Below are 15237 nucleotides of genomic sequence, written 5' to 3'. Positions count from 1 at the left end.
GTTCTAGACGGGAAATGATTCAGGGGTACAGAGAGCTAAAGTGATCGTAACCCCTGAAGTATTAAGGATGTCCATCTCGTGATATTAATAGTATCGCTACACTTTACCATACACTTTCTCAGTTCTAAGCTCAGTTCAATAAAAAGGCATTTATCGGTTTACAGAACGTCTCAATAAATAGTGATGGTCTCTTTTACATTTATCTCTCTGACCTACTTCTATTTTACTCTCTCAAAAATTTACATATCCTGTCAATAGTGAGGTCCTTAGTTATCAACCTTCCTTTGTTCTTGGCCCTCATCTGCAAACAAGCTTATAACTATACCATCACAGTATCAAAAGCAAGATGAAGAAACTGTGGGAGATCAGAATCCTTTCGTTGTGATCCGTGCCTAAAAGTTGATATGTGGGCACTTTCTTCATTGGTAGGCAAATGTCTGGGGTACATGTCTTCCAGCTAGCCACCTGGTTGGTGACAAGTCGGATATGTGGAGGTTTGTACTTCTCAGCGAAACAGATTTTTATAAATAGTATGATTATAAAGTCATAGGAAAGACAGCGAAAAATAATAAAGTGTTCATTGCCATTAGAAAAATTCTTCTAAATAAAACTTAATCTCATACTAATCATATTGAGATTAGGTTGCCAGAAAACATACATCCTTAATTAGCAACTGAATGGGTCTTAATTCGTAGGACCCCGTGTTGGCTAATTTTGCATAACAGAGTTTATTTCTTTACTGTCGAATGAAATTTCAAATACACTTTTACTTAGAAAATTTTATTGCAGAATGACCTTCTAGATTTGTAGGTTTCAGTGTTTCACCACAAGCATTGCCCTGAAAGTTATGGAACCTTTGATGACCGTTCAAGAAGGCAACCTGTTTTCCCAATTTACACACTGACTTTATAATTGTTTCAAGTATGGAACTGTCTTCAGCCTTCACATGTGGCAGGTGATTTATTCCCCCAAAGTTTGTTTTTTTTACCACAACTTAGCAAATGAGCTTTTCCTCTCTGTGTCTACGACTTATCTCCCCTATTGATAATGGAATCATTGATTTTTTTTATATCTGGATTATTTCAAATTAGTTAGTTATCCAAATTAGCTTGTAATAAGCAAAACTATAGAATATAACAACAATATCTGTGTAACAGATGAATGTGTCATGGAAACATCTTCACTAGAGGCCTTCCCTGTCTGCAAATGTTAAATTTGGCCTTATAAATTACACATATCTGTAAAAACACCTTGAAATGATGGAGTTTGGATAAGGGTATCTTAGTAATATACGTGTCAGCTGCAAGAACCAATTGTTATTAGTATGTGTGTTTATGGATATTTGGTACAGTAAATTATATGGGAGATAACCAAGACATCAACTTTAGAGGTATACTGCACAATCATGGAGTAAATGCCAAAAAATAGTTACACTCTATAGACTTAGAATTTTATCAAAGGGCACTATAAATGTGGGCTTGTTGGCCTTGAATCTGCTAGACTACACATCGCCTGAGTGTAACTTAATACACAGTATTTTCATGATTCTTGCTTGGCTGAGGGCAAAGTCACGCTCTGGACACACAAAAGACAAACAAAGCCACAACTACATGCTAATACCGAAAAATTTCGGGTAGCATAAAAACATACATGTTGAATGCTATAACAAATCTAATAGTAATATATGGGCAAAAGATTAAAATGAAGAAAACCTGATGATGGGTAATAAATTATTTATTCGGTCTTTTTTTCTTTTCATATGTGACTTTGATGTTTTTTAGTTAGTTACTTTCTTGTATTATTTACAAAAAAATCAAGTTTTCTGAAACAGTTTGAATGAGTAATGTAAAGATACACATTTAAGCAGTACTCTTGTTGAAAAAACATTAATACTCTAACTGCAGTTAAGAAAAAATGAATTGCCACAAAATATGTATGTCCTAAGTCATCACAAAACAATAATTTCATTAATGCCATAAAACGGTTCTAAATGTCTTATCAGAATAAGGACAAAATATTTTTCAGCATCATTAAAATTATCAGAGTTCAAATTTCTTTGTCTCTTTGCGAAAATTTTGATTTAATATTGCAACTGCCTCTGGTTCAAAAGGAAAATCTACTTATATAAATTAGTCACATGATTTCACCATTTTTCAGTGTTCAGAAAGGTAATTTCAATTTGAGTTTGCGTCCAACAGTTTGTCATTAACCTCGACAAAAGGTCACTTTGAACCAGTCACAAAATGCAGATGTCTTCTTCATATCTTGTTCTCTTCTGTTCAACAGTCACAATGTCATACAACTACTGGAATCCCTTATCAATGATGTGTAAAGGAGTGAAAAATGCTGGTCATCATTCCCTGGGATCTTACAGCAGTGTTCTTGTACAAGTATCATCCTGGTGGATCACACAGCCATTTCACATCGTCAGTTCTATGACATATCGTGTTCTTATATCACGTAGTTATAAAATCTACGACTTCTGTGGCGTGACCTTGACTCCCTGTCGAATTTGACCCCAACCAATCAACCTGGAATAGGAAAAGTAAGATAAGTAATATTCTCTCAATATCACAATAACTGCTGAGTTAATTCAATGAAGCAAGCGATTCAATATTTGCCTGGTAGATATATCAAATATGACGCAAAGATATCTAGGCAAACCAGCCAAAATAAGACTTCAAACATACATTGTATTTTGAGTGGTTGACTGTAAGAAATGAGCACATAGGAGTTTTCTCCGATGGATCACTCAATAGGTTGCACAGTTGTATTGGCAAGAGATGCATGTAAAGTTGGTGAACTGGCGACTCAGTTCAGGTCAATGCACTGGTGAGGACAGTTTTTTTTTAATTTTTTTTGACCACGTAGATTGGTAGAGTAATTATAGACAAGGATTGTTTCTGATTCAAGTAATCTTATATCTGGAAATTCTGTACCAGTTTACCACATATGTTAACTGATGATTAAGAAGGACCATCAACCTTGTAGTAATATGCAATATGTAACTTAATTGTTTAATGAAAAATTTAATGGCATCACTGCTATGTACGACAATATCATATTGTCTAATTCTGTTTACATATGGTAATTTTTTATCTGTTATATACTGGTCACAGTGCTTTGATGACATGTGTTACAGTGCATCAGTTTGTTCCTAACTCATGGTACAGCACTCTGTCTATACTGACACCACTGTTCTTTACACACTCAATATACACCATTTACAATAAGAATGTCTGTTATAAAGGATATCAAAATACTTAGTGCTATATCATATGAGATTAAATCATATGCTTTTCCCATTCCAGGGACTTTGTTTGCTAGTCAAAGTCACAAACACTGCAGCAAACAGCTTTCTTGAGCAGAGATTACAAAAACAATACACCTCAGATCAATCTACCAACTCTGCTTTTGCTGTGCCACTTTACAGAGAGATGTGATGGAATTATGCAACTACAAATAAATCTATTTTCATGCTGTTTCTCACCTCCAATGCTTCTCCACTCTTCTACTGAGAGCAATTTTCTCTCCTATTTCTGTACAGACTGGGTTTGTTAACCCTATCTTAGCCAAATCAGCTTTCACTGCCAGCACTCTGCCTCCCGTCGACAAGGAACCAATGTTTACCATCAAGATCTCATTCTTAGACAACTTTTGCACCTGGAATAAAATTTTGATTTTCTTAGCTTCTTTTTTCTATTGGTTACCACAAATGAAGGGCAAAGGAGGGAAAACTTTTTAAGTACTGATCATACTTTAGAATAAAAGGATCAAAGTTTATGCTAACATTTGTGATACTCTTTTCTTTAGATTTCAATTTTGACAATCAATTTTTCCACATAATTTCATTTAGAACATTCCAATGCTATACTTATCATTTTAATCATAAAAATATGATTACAAGCTCACCTTTGCCCCCTTCTTATCCCCCTCCATTTTCACTCCCAACAGTCGCCTCAACAAAAAGAAAGAGATGGTGAGTTCTGTGTAGATGTCTGGCAGAGCACCAACTGCTCCTAATACACATCCAACCATACGATCAGCTCGGCACAACATGGGATCAATCTTCGTACCCACACCTGTACAACACAGTAAATCTTGCTGTTACATACATATCAAATGTCCCCAAATAGACCTGGGTGCCTTTCATCACATGATCTTAACAAGTTCTTTGAATTTTCTTCACATTTATCTTTAGGTTAGAAACCTGTGGCAATAATGAAAGAATTATGTGGTAACTTTAATTAAAACTTCAATTCCTCATGCCTGAAGTGTGTTGTTTGACCTAGAATGACTAAAATGGTGATTGCTACAAAAGAACAATACATATTTATATTAGGCAGAGCTATCTTTCGTGGTTTAAGTAACTTGATATTCATAATAAAATAAACCCCAAACTCAAGATGTATTTTGGAGTGGTCATAATTTTTTTTTTGTGGTCAACTTCAGATCCCAATCAAAAGTGGATCTTAAAATAGAATTTAAGAACTCTTTCTTCATCAGTATTCATAAACATAGTGATAAATTGTCAAATTCAATTTAGTGTGTAGTGTCCCCTTTTATTTCAAAACTGGGGTACAATGTGCCCTTAACAATGTATTAGAATAGTGCTTGAAAATCAATGATACAAGTCTTGAATTTCATCAGTTCTGGGAATTTTGTACCATCATTCAGGGGTTAATGTGAAACACTGGTGAAAAAAGTGAGTATGATCTAATGACCTTGATCTTTTTATACTTTCTAAGATATACCAATCTAAACATACATGAAGTGTCTAATTCAATGATCTTGTTCACACTACTTCTTCTATATCACTGTGGAGGACAAAATTGACAACTGTAAATTTGTGGAGGATAAAATTGACAACTGTAAGTGTTTTGAGATAGCCATAATTACCAATCAATCCACCAGGTACAGCATACTGAAGGTCATTCTGTTCAGCAAAACATGACAATATTCTTGAGAATATAGGTGTACATGTAAGTTTTCCATCCTGGTCTTTTAACACAGTTCCAGGTCGGACTTCAATCTCTTGGCCAACCTGAGAAGAAAACAAGGAGTGAAAACATCAGACGAAGGATGCATGGTTCATAACAAGATCATACCATAAATCAGGACAGCAGCTGATTAAATTGCAATTTCTTTTTTCTGTACCTTAAAATAACTTCTCTTTAACTTTTATCTAATTTTGTTGCTCTACATGAACTAACTCTGTAAAACGATGTCGAATTTTCATTTGCTACATTTTCCAATAACTATAAATCTGATATACATCATAAAAAGTGACTTGTATAGCACACTCAAAAACCCTTCATGAAAGTCTAATGGCCACCATGCTATTTTTTTCATTTTTTATTTTGCAGACTTTAGACTTGTCTTTCAAAGCAAAATGTAAAGAGATCATTTCATCTGTTAATAATAATAATAATAATTTTACAAAAAATATCTTTTAGATGGATGAAACAACATCTAATATGCATTTTTTAATCCATGGTGGTCTTAAACAATTGTTTAATAATTGTTGATTGTTTTTTACCTTAAGGACTCCCTTTAAAATACTTCCACCTGCCACACCCCCTTTTAGGTCATCAACTTCACTTCCTGGTTTGTTGACGTCAAAAGATCTGATAACTAAAAGACATCAATTGTTCAGTTAGAAACAAGGAACATCAGACCATCTTTCCTGGAAACAGACATTTTCCCAACTCACACCAGGTCTTTAATATATGTATATTAGTTTTTCACGGAGACAAAATCAATTAAAATAAACATACGTCATTGTAAACCTGTGACTTAAGGAAAAAACACATGTTGAAACACAGATTAAAAATTCTGAGTGTAAATGAGGAAAACCGTTCATTGCTTGTTACAGAAGTTGTGTATATCATTGACCATTTAAACCCAACTTTATGTTTTCAGTATTTACCTATAAGCCTGGGTTCTGATGTGAAGTCCCTGAGAGGCACAGGAATCTTTTTAACAATATATTCACATATGACATCTATGTTGTACTTCAGCTGGGCTGATATAGGGATGATTGGAGCACCTTCTGCTATAGTTCCTATTAAAAGCAAATAAAAAATGGGATATTATACATTTCATTGCCTTTGTCTTACAAAAAAGGAAATCTAAAAGTGACATTTTATTTGAGAATATATCTTTCTCTTTTGAACTCAAAAGTCAATAACATCCAAGGAATATGGGTGTCTCCACCTGTCTATCATTTCTGAAAAGTGATATAAGTAAGTGACCTCCATAACTCCTACAGTTGGATATATCATTTATTGTATTATTGTTATTTTTATAAACAGAACATTGTAATTAAGAAAGCTCTACCTTTGACAAATGAAAGAATCTGTTCATACTGTTCCTTAGCCTGGCTTTCTTTCACTAGATCTATCTTGTTTTGTAAAATAAGAATATGTTTCAGCTTCATGATTTCTACTGCTGCCAAATGTTCTGAGGTCTGGGGTTGGGGACATGATTCATTTCCAGCTACAAAGAGAAAACAATGAATAACTGATAAACACAATAACGATACTGTAATCTATAACGGAAACATCATGTATTATAATATCTACTGTTTGTACGATTAACTTAATTAACATACAATGAAAATTCACGAAGCAGATATACAAATTGTACAAATTAGTATATATACCACATATTAGAGCGGTGTATGCCCTTAACATTAAAAAATTAGGTCTATATACTTTTGGCAATCATGATTTGTCATTTACTTATCAAGAATAAATTGAGAAGTTATTGATATCCAAAGCTTAAGGAAATTGAGAAGTTATTGATTTCCAAAGCTTAAGGAATTAGACTTCAGACAGACTTCAAGTAGCATACTTTAGACAATTTATCATTATTCTTTTGTGGATACTATCAATCCATAAAATCAAATATGTCCACAAACTGATGAAATTAGTGTAAGTAGATTCATTGAACAATATTTATCAACAAAATTAAGTGTCATTAAAAAACACATGAAAATTGAGCCCCATGAACATACCTGGTTTTACAGTAACAATAAAATGTATAAATCATGAAAAGATAGAATGCATACCAATTAATAGAAGAGCTGCATCCATGACAGCTGCTCCATTCAACATGGTAGCCATAAGAATGTCGTGACCAGGGCAGTCCACAAATGATACATGTCTGTAATGGAAAGAAATCTATGTGACTACAATATACATGCTAAATAAAAACACAAGAAGAAAACTCAAAATTTACTATACATTCAAGATTCCTAAAATTTCTGCCTCAAAAATAATATGAATGCTGTTATCCTAACTGTTAATAATAATTATTTCCATAGCATTTCCTGTAGTCAAATATATACAAATTGCTCTTTTATTATGTACTACTTGGCTAGCAGTCTGATGAATGATTCAAGAAAATGTGTAGTATACTGCCTAGTTGTATTGTGGTTGAAAACATAATGTAGCAAAGTTGACTTCCTTACCTCAAGACTTTAAATTTTCCAGGACATCCTGATCTGTCACAAGGGAAAACATCTTCCTTTGAGCTGCCACATGACCTGTAGCAGCCAGGGCGAGGACAAGCATTGTTGTCACATTTATAAATCTGAAACATATGAAACACTTCAGTTTTCTGAAGAAAGAAATTGGTTCAAACCATAAATAATATCTAATATTCTTCACAGAAAATTAAGAAAAAGACTGAAAAAGATGAAGAGTCAATAATTACCTTTGCATTGGCATATCCCAATTTGATTGTGATATTTCTTTCCAATTCATTTTTGAATCGAACAGTCTGAAACAGTAAAAGAATTTTACAACATTAAAAGTGACCTTACAGGAAAAGTTTTTCATATCTTCATATCTATTACGGTATATATCCCAGTATCTGTTATATGGTATTATTTAACTTTTAATGTTTAATGTCTTCCTTGAAGCAAAGGACAGCTATAGCCTAGGCTGTCAGTGAGATTTCAACATAATACAAAACTCTGCCAATTAGAACAGTATGGTTAGTTTGGTATAAAGTGCTGATAGTGTTATAATTTACATTTAACAAAAATTAATCTCAAAAAAGATCAAGCAGTTTGCAAAAATGATAGCCTTTCTTTGCAATGGTTCAACTGTTAATTTGCTAATCAAGATTTTATAATTCTGCTTAACAATCAAGTTCTGTAAAGAAAACAAAACATATAAAATATTGCAATACTTCCCACAAATTCAGTTTAAGTTAGGAAAAACTTGAGGAAGGGGGTATCTATAAAACCTTAATTTTAAGATAAATGTATTAAACATATTAACTACCAAATATATGTACCTTTTACTAAATATGGAATTATCAATATCAAGTCAAGCAATATGAGGACTCCATAAACTATTAAAAATATTTGCAACATATACTGAAGTAGAGCTAAATGCAGAGTTGAGCCCAAAGCCAGTGATAAAGTCACACTGACAGAGACCTACATGTGAGACTATGACAGTGATAGCTCCTCAAACAGGATCGCCATTTAAAAATTGATGATTTCTAGACTAATATCTAAATGGACTTAGTTCATCTAGATAAATGAAGCTAAACACAACAGCTGAACTTAATAAAGTAAAGCAGAAAATACAGGTCACTGTCCACGGTTACCAAGATAGAGATATTAGAGTCTTGGAATCAGGTTTTGCCATTGGGATTCGTCTATTTTTTTCGAAAAGACACTACATCTCTTTCTCATATTTGGGATTCATAACAATTTTGGAAAGGATTCTTTTGACTCATCACAAAAACTTCTACTCTCTGTAGATTACTGAAAATAACATAATGAGTAGTATTTCTGATGATATGTTTGTGTACGTAAAGATTGACATGGTGAGGCCATGCATGGAGCTAACTTTAATATCCAAGATATTGTAATATTTAAGAAAGAGAGGACAAACTGATAAGACTGACAACTTTAGGGGAAAAATCAAACTGTTCACAAACCTGTACACCAGATATAGCTTTTACTACTGTGGATTTTCCATGGGCTACATGACCAATAGTGCCTACAACAGTAGATGAAATGGTAACAGCATTCATAAATCATCATATATTATATAACATTAATGTATCAGATTAGTAACATGTTTTTTTAACTGCATAAACACATAATTTGACATACAGCAAAACCACACTTCCTTGAACCTGTATCACTCCAATACCCCAGATTCACAGAATAAATATTCCTAACCATGTCTTTATATATTCTCAACATATCTTAATACATTTTTAATTTATCTGTGGATTCCTCAAACCATTATTGCTGGAATACCCAACATTTCTCAGATTGATTTTTTATTTTGTTCCCTTCTTGTCTATAGTATTTCTCCCCTCTTTTCATCAAACAGATATCACACTTGCCAGAATCTACCTGTGTAACACATGACCGTGTCCTAGTTTCGTGTAGCAGTTCCAATCACACCAGTATGTCTGGTGTTTGGTAAGCAGCAGATAATTATGGGATTAATGGTGGCATGTTTACATACTTTTACAGCCATCCAATATGATTCTTTTATTGAGACTTTTCTTAAAATTTGTTAACACAAAAAATCAACCACTGTTGAAATGAATCTACTTTTTGTGTAAAACAAAATTACGCAATGGCAAACATTTGGTGTGAACTGGCCCAAATGGTTATCCAAATATATTTATATTTTTTTCAAAAGATGAGACTAATAACATATTGTATACATGGAATAAACATTATATTATCATTTAAAACTGTTGAGCTAAGACAATGGGAAAGTATTCATCTTTCTACCATTATTATCACCTCTCTGTGTTATCTTTTGCAAGAAATGAACAGTGCTTGGATTGACATAGTTTAAATATTTCGATTGATCCCTTCCTATGACAAACTGTAATTATTTGAAAACCATGTATTCCTAAAACTATTGACATGACATGTTCCTCAGGAGTTTGACAAGGTAGGGGTTTTCCGCACTTAATACATGTATTACAGTTTTGAACCTTATTTAACAAGAATCAGAAGCAAAACACATAAAGTCAAAGAGCAAAGTTTGTGACAATAGAAGTTTGTCAATACTTAAGAAATCAAAGTTACCTATGTTAATTGTTGCTTGACGACTGATCACATCAAGTGTAAGTGGAGTGAGCTTCTCGATATTCTGAAAGTGAAAGAAATAAAATGTATTAAACACACAATATACATACTGGGTATCTATATTGATCGTCCAATAATTTTAAGTGTTTTCATAATTTACATCTTTAGATGATATGTATCTATCATTCATGGGCATTTTTTCTAAATAGTATATAACCTTTTGGGTGGTGCAGTGATTATACACTTTCCTTCATCAAGGTGTACGGGGTTCTATTCCTGGCATGGACATGAAAAGGTAAGTGGTCATCTACCTGACCACATGGGTTTTCCCCCACAGTAAGACTTCTTGTGCACTTTAACAATTTTAACGCTATCTTTCTTCTTTCTATCCTCCCCCTTGAAACAACAAATAATGATTCTCACCCATTCAACTTTTCCCACATAAGTCTATCCTCAGGAAAACTTATCCAATTTTTTAAGTTTGAACAGGAAACATTATTCAGCAGTTAAAACATTAATTTTGAACCATTTTCTTTGAAATCCATACTTGTAAAATGTCAATGTTTTATGTCAAGTATATGTTGCACAGGTCTCTGAAGTATTGCATCAGTTTGATGTGTGTCTGGTATAAACAGTTTTATTCAAATGGAGCAATTGTATGTAGTAATAACAGAATGATGTAAAACACAACAAAATGATGAAATCTATTTAACATGTAATGGTTGTTTTAAAAGGCTGATAAAGACCCAAAAACAGGCAACAAAGAAAACTGTTTGAACAAAAGTTTTAAGATGTACCAAGATGTAGCTGAAATGAGAGAAAAGAAAAATGTTTCACAAAGTGAGGAATCTCTCAACTTTCTGTACCTTACAAATGTAGTAATAATGTAAAGTTTATATCATCAGCACTGAAAACAGCAGACACACAGTTGTGTTATTATTATTTCCATGTATATTTTTTCAACATTTTATCATGACTTTTTAAAAAGAACGGGTTGAAGTGGTCTGTACATGGTATAATATCTCAGTTACTCAGAGGACATCCTCAATACTCTGGCAGTTACTGTCACTTCCAATCTCTGAACCCCTGGGAAAATGACATGGCAAAACTGAAGGCACAAGCAAGGTAATGTGACTAGTTCTAAGAGAAAAAACAAGAGGCCCATGGGCCTTAACGGTCATCTGACAAAAAGCAAGCCAAACCTAGAAAGTGGGTTGAGGTCATTCATTTGAACAAACTTGGTAGCCTCTCCTCCAAGCATCTTACAGGCCCAATATCAGCACTCATGGACTTTTGCTTGTTGAGAAGAAGTCGTTTGTATATTTTAACATATTTGACCCCTGTGACCTTGAAAGTGGGTTGAGGTCATTCATTTGAATAAACTTGGTAGCCTTTCCTCCCAGCATGCTACAGACCCAATATCGGCACTCATAGACTTTTGCTTATTGAGATGAAGTCCTTTGTATATTTTAACATATTTGACCCCTGTGACCTTGAAAGTGGGCCAAGGTCATTCATTTGAACAAACTTTGTAGGGCTCCATGCCAGCATGCTATGGGCCAAGTATTAGCCCCCTAGGCCTTCTAGTATTTGAGAAGAAGTTATTTAAAGATTTTGACATATTTGACCCCTGCGACATTGAAAGTTGTTCAAGGTCATTCATTTAAATAAACTTGGTAACCTTTCCTCCCAGCATGCTACAGACCCAATATCGGCACTCATAGACTTTTGCTTATTGAGATGAAGTCCTTTGTATATTTTAACATATTTGACCCCTGTGACCTTGAAAGTGGGCCAAGGTCATTCATTTAAACAAACTTGATAGCCCTTCATCCCAGCATGCCACAGACCCAATATCGGCACTCATAGACTTTTGCTTATTGAGATGAAGTCCTTTGTATATTTTAACATATTTGACCCCTGTGACCTTGAAAGTGGGCCAAGGTCATTCATTTGAACAAACTTTGTAGGACTCCATGCCAGCATGCTATGGGCCAAGTATTAGCCCCCTAGGCCTTCTAGTATTTGAGAAGAAGTTATTTAAATATTTTGACATATTTGACCCCTGTGACCTTGAAAGTTGTTCAAGGTCATTCATTTAAACAAACTTGATAGCCCTTCATCCCAGCATGCCACAGGCACAATATCAGCAATCTGAACCTTTTGGTTATTGAGAAGAAGTTGTTTAAAGATTTTAACATATTTGACCCCTGTGTCCTTCATCCCAGCATGCTACAGACCCAATATCGGCACTCATAGACTTTTGCTTATTGAGATGAAGTCCTTTGTATATTTTAACATATTTGACCCCTGTGACCTTGAAAGTGGGCCAAGGTCATTCATTTGAACAAACTTTGTAGGGCTCCATGCCAGCATGCTATGGGCCAAGTATTAGCCCCCTAGGCCTTCTAGTATTTGAGAAGAAGTTATTTAAAGATTTTGACATATTTGACCCCTGCGACCTTGAAAGTTGTTCAAGGTCATTCATTTAAATAAACTTGGTAGCCTTTCCTCCCAGCATGCTACAGACCCAATATCGGCACTCATAGACTTTTGCTTATTGAGATGAAGTCCTTTGTATATTTTAACATATTTGACCCCTGTGACCTTGAAAGTGGGCCAAGGTCATTCATTTGAACAAACTTTGTAGGGCTCCATGTCAGCATGCTATGGGCCAAGTATTAGCCCCCTAGGCCTTCTAGTTATTTAAAGAGAAGAAGTTATTTAAAGATTTTGACACATTTGACCCTTTTGCTGTGACCTTGAAAGTTGTTTGAAAGTGGTTCAAGGTCATTCATTTAAACAAACTTGATAGCCCTTCATCCCAGCATGCCACAGGCACAATATCAGCAATCTGAACCTTTTGGTTATTGAGAAGAAGTTGTTTAAAGATTTTAACATATTTGACCCCTGTGACCTTTAAAGTGGTTCAATGGTCCTTTGTATATTTTAATTTGAACAAACTTGGTCAAGTTAGTCCTTCATCCCAGCATGTCACAGGCCCAATATCTACACTCTGAGCCTTTTGGTTAATGAGAAGAAGTTGTTTAAAGATTTTAACATATTTGACCCCTGTGACCTTTAAATTGGGTCAAGGTCATTCATTTGAACAAACTTGGTAGAGCTCCATGCCAGTATCCTCTGTGCCAAGTATTAGCCCCCTAGACCTTCTAGTATTTGAGAAGAAGTCGTTTGAATGAAAAGTTTACGGACGGCGCACGGCGGACAGCGCACGGCGGACGACGACGGACGAAGCATGATGACTATAGGTCATCGGACCCTTCGGGTCCAGATGACCTAAAAACTGACCAATCATAGGCTGATACCCTCCTGTGGAAGAGTACAAAGGAGCGACACTCAACTTCAAAGCCATTACAATATACTGTTATGCGACCTCAAAGTATGTTTGATTTACATCAAGAGGAACAAATTGCCTTTTCATCTTGTCAACAAGGCGTTGCTCATGGAAACTTCCATTTTGCTATGACATGTTCCAGGGATGCAGAGAGCGAGTGATTGTTACCCCTGGAGTATTGAGAATTCTCTGAGGACAGAACACGCGTATTAGGCTCAGTTGGTAGAGCTGTAAGTTATCATGCTTGACATCTAGATTTGATCATACATCAGATATTCTGACAAATTGATAGACTTCAACATCTACCCTGAATATACCTTCATCAACATACTGAGGATTGTGTCAATGTTAATTGTATACATGTGCAATATAAAGTTGAAACTTGTCTCGAAATTGTTTGAGTCAAAATAATTGTTAAGTCCCAATTTTTTTCCTTCTATAGCTTTGTAATTTTAGTTCAGATGACTCAAACTTCATTGAGACAAAATATCGCTTGAGTCAAAGTGATTTTTCAGTCCCTTCAATTGGAAAGCAAGGGAAAAGTCATTTGATGTCTTGAAATTAATTTGTCAAAACATTGGCATGTCTTCTGATGATATTCGCCAATACACACACAAAGTAGAAGTCACACATGGCTAATTATGGCGTTTTGGTGGTCCGTCATACATACAACACTTGGTCTCTGGCAATTAATTACCAGTTTAATTATCAAATTAAAGTTTGGCTTCTTATTGACATTCTGAGCTCCTCAAGACACAACAAAAGCAAAGTTTACCACTATAAGATGTTTGGCTAATCTGCACATAATATTACAAACATATATCACATTAAGTTTTAAACTGGTCAATCAATCTCTGTAAAACTTAAGTATGTCATTCAAATATACATCCATCAATCTGAACTCCCAAGAGTCAGCTCATGCACATCAATATTTACAAATGACATACTTCTGTCTTACAGAAACTGGTCTTATATGTGTAAGTTTTGTACCATATGATAATGCATAGTGGACTGAATGTTTACGTTCGATATACAGGTGCATGTGATTGAAGCCTGTGGCCATATACATAATATTTCTGTGAAATTTTCGGGTTTTTAAACTTTTTTATGACTTATATATTTTTCGTGGTATTCGCCGACATTTGTTTAGTGTCACTAGTTCTATCGATGTTGATAAAAGATATTCACATGTGAAATATTCAAATTGTGATAACCAAGATATAATGAGCTGGACATGTCGACCACTACTAAAGAGGCCACTTAAACTCGAATAAAAAGAGCAATCATTTCGATGTATATATACTAAATTAAACTATGATATATGTACAGGTTAATGCGAAACAAAAGATGAATGGAATTACAATATATTCATATTTTATGAAATACCGGTTAAAACGCAGACGAGTTGACTTTTTCCTGTCAAACCTCACACACCATACTTGATGTCAGTTTTCGATTTCGTTCGACAAATTAGAACAACATGTCATTTAAACATGAAACTAACACATCTATTGATACTAACTAAAGTGTTCAAATCCTGTTTTGATAAGTGTGGTTGAAGATGTTTCACTTCTTTTCCTTCGTCTTCAGCTGCCATGCTGTCTGATGCAAGCCGCATTTTCTGTAAGCGCACAATCTTCTAGGCGCTTCATTTGGTATACGAAATAGTGAAGCGTTTTCATAAGGTGACTTTTTACTCGTTCCCAGGCGTGTTTATCTTACTCGTTCTCAGTGTTTCCGGTAGGTGGAAATCATCCAATCAAAATTCGTTACGTATTATTTTCGAGCCTATTTCCGACCT

General features: G+C 34.5%; 1 protein-coding gene across 1 annotated transcript; it reads right to left on the bottom strand.

Moving 5' to 3' along the window:
- Positions 1–1716: 1716 nt before the first annotated feature.
- LOC132550240 (eukaryotic translation initiation factor 2 subunit 3, Y-linked-like) lies at positions 1717–15054 on the bottom strand. The gene is made up of 13 exons (XM_060214280.1): positions 14959–15054; positions 10082–10145; positions 8962–9023; positions 7720–7785; positions 7475–7596; positions 7073–7167; positions 6340–6498; positions 5930–6064; positions 5540–5634; positions 4900–5044; positions 3913–4082; positions 3491–3663; positions 1717–2531 (listed from the first exon to the last, which is right to left on the bottom strand). The coding sequence occupies exons 1-13, from the start codon at positions 15052–15054 to the stop codon at positions 2474–2476; spliced, it is 1440 nt and encodes a 479-aa protein (XP_060070263.1). The 3' UTR covers positions 1717–2473.
- Positions 15055–15237: the final 183 nt, after the last annotated feature.

Source organism: Ylistrum balloti, unplaced genomic scaffold (assembly GCF_031769215.1).
Source record: "Ylistrum balloti isolate Yb309-2 unplaced genomic scaffold, AGI_CSIRO_Ybal_v1 Utg370114, whole genome shotgun sequence".
NCBI lineage: Eukaryota > Metazoa > Mollusca > Bivalvia > Pectinida > Pectinidae > Ylistrum > Ylistrum balloti.
This window is presented reverse-complemented; position numbering and strand designations above follow the sequence as displayed.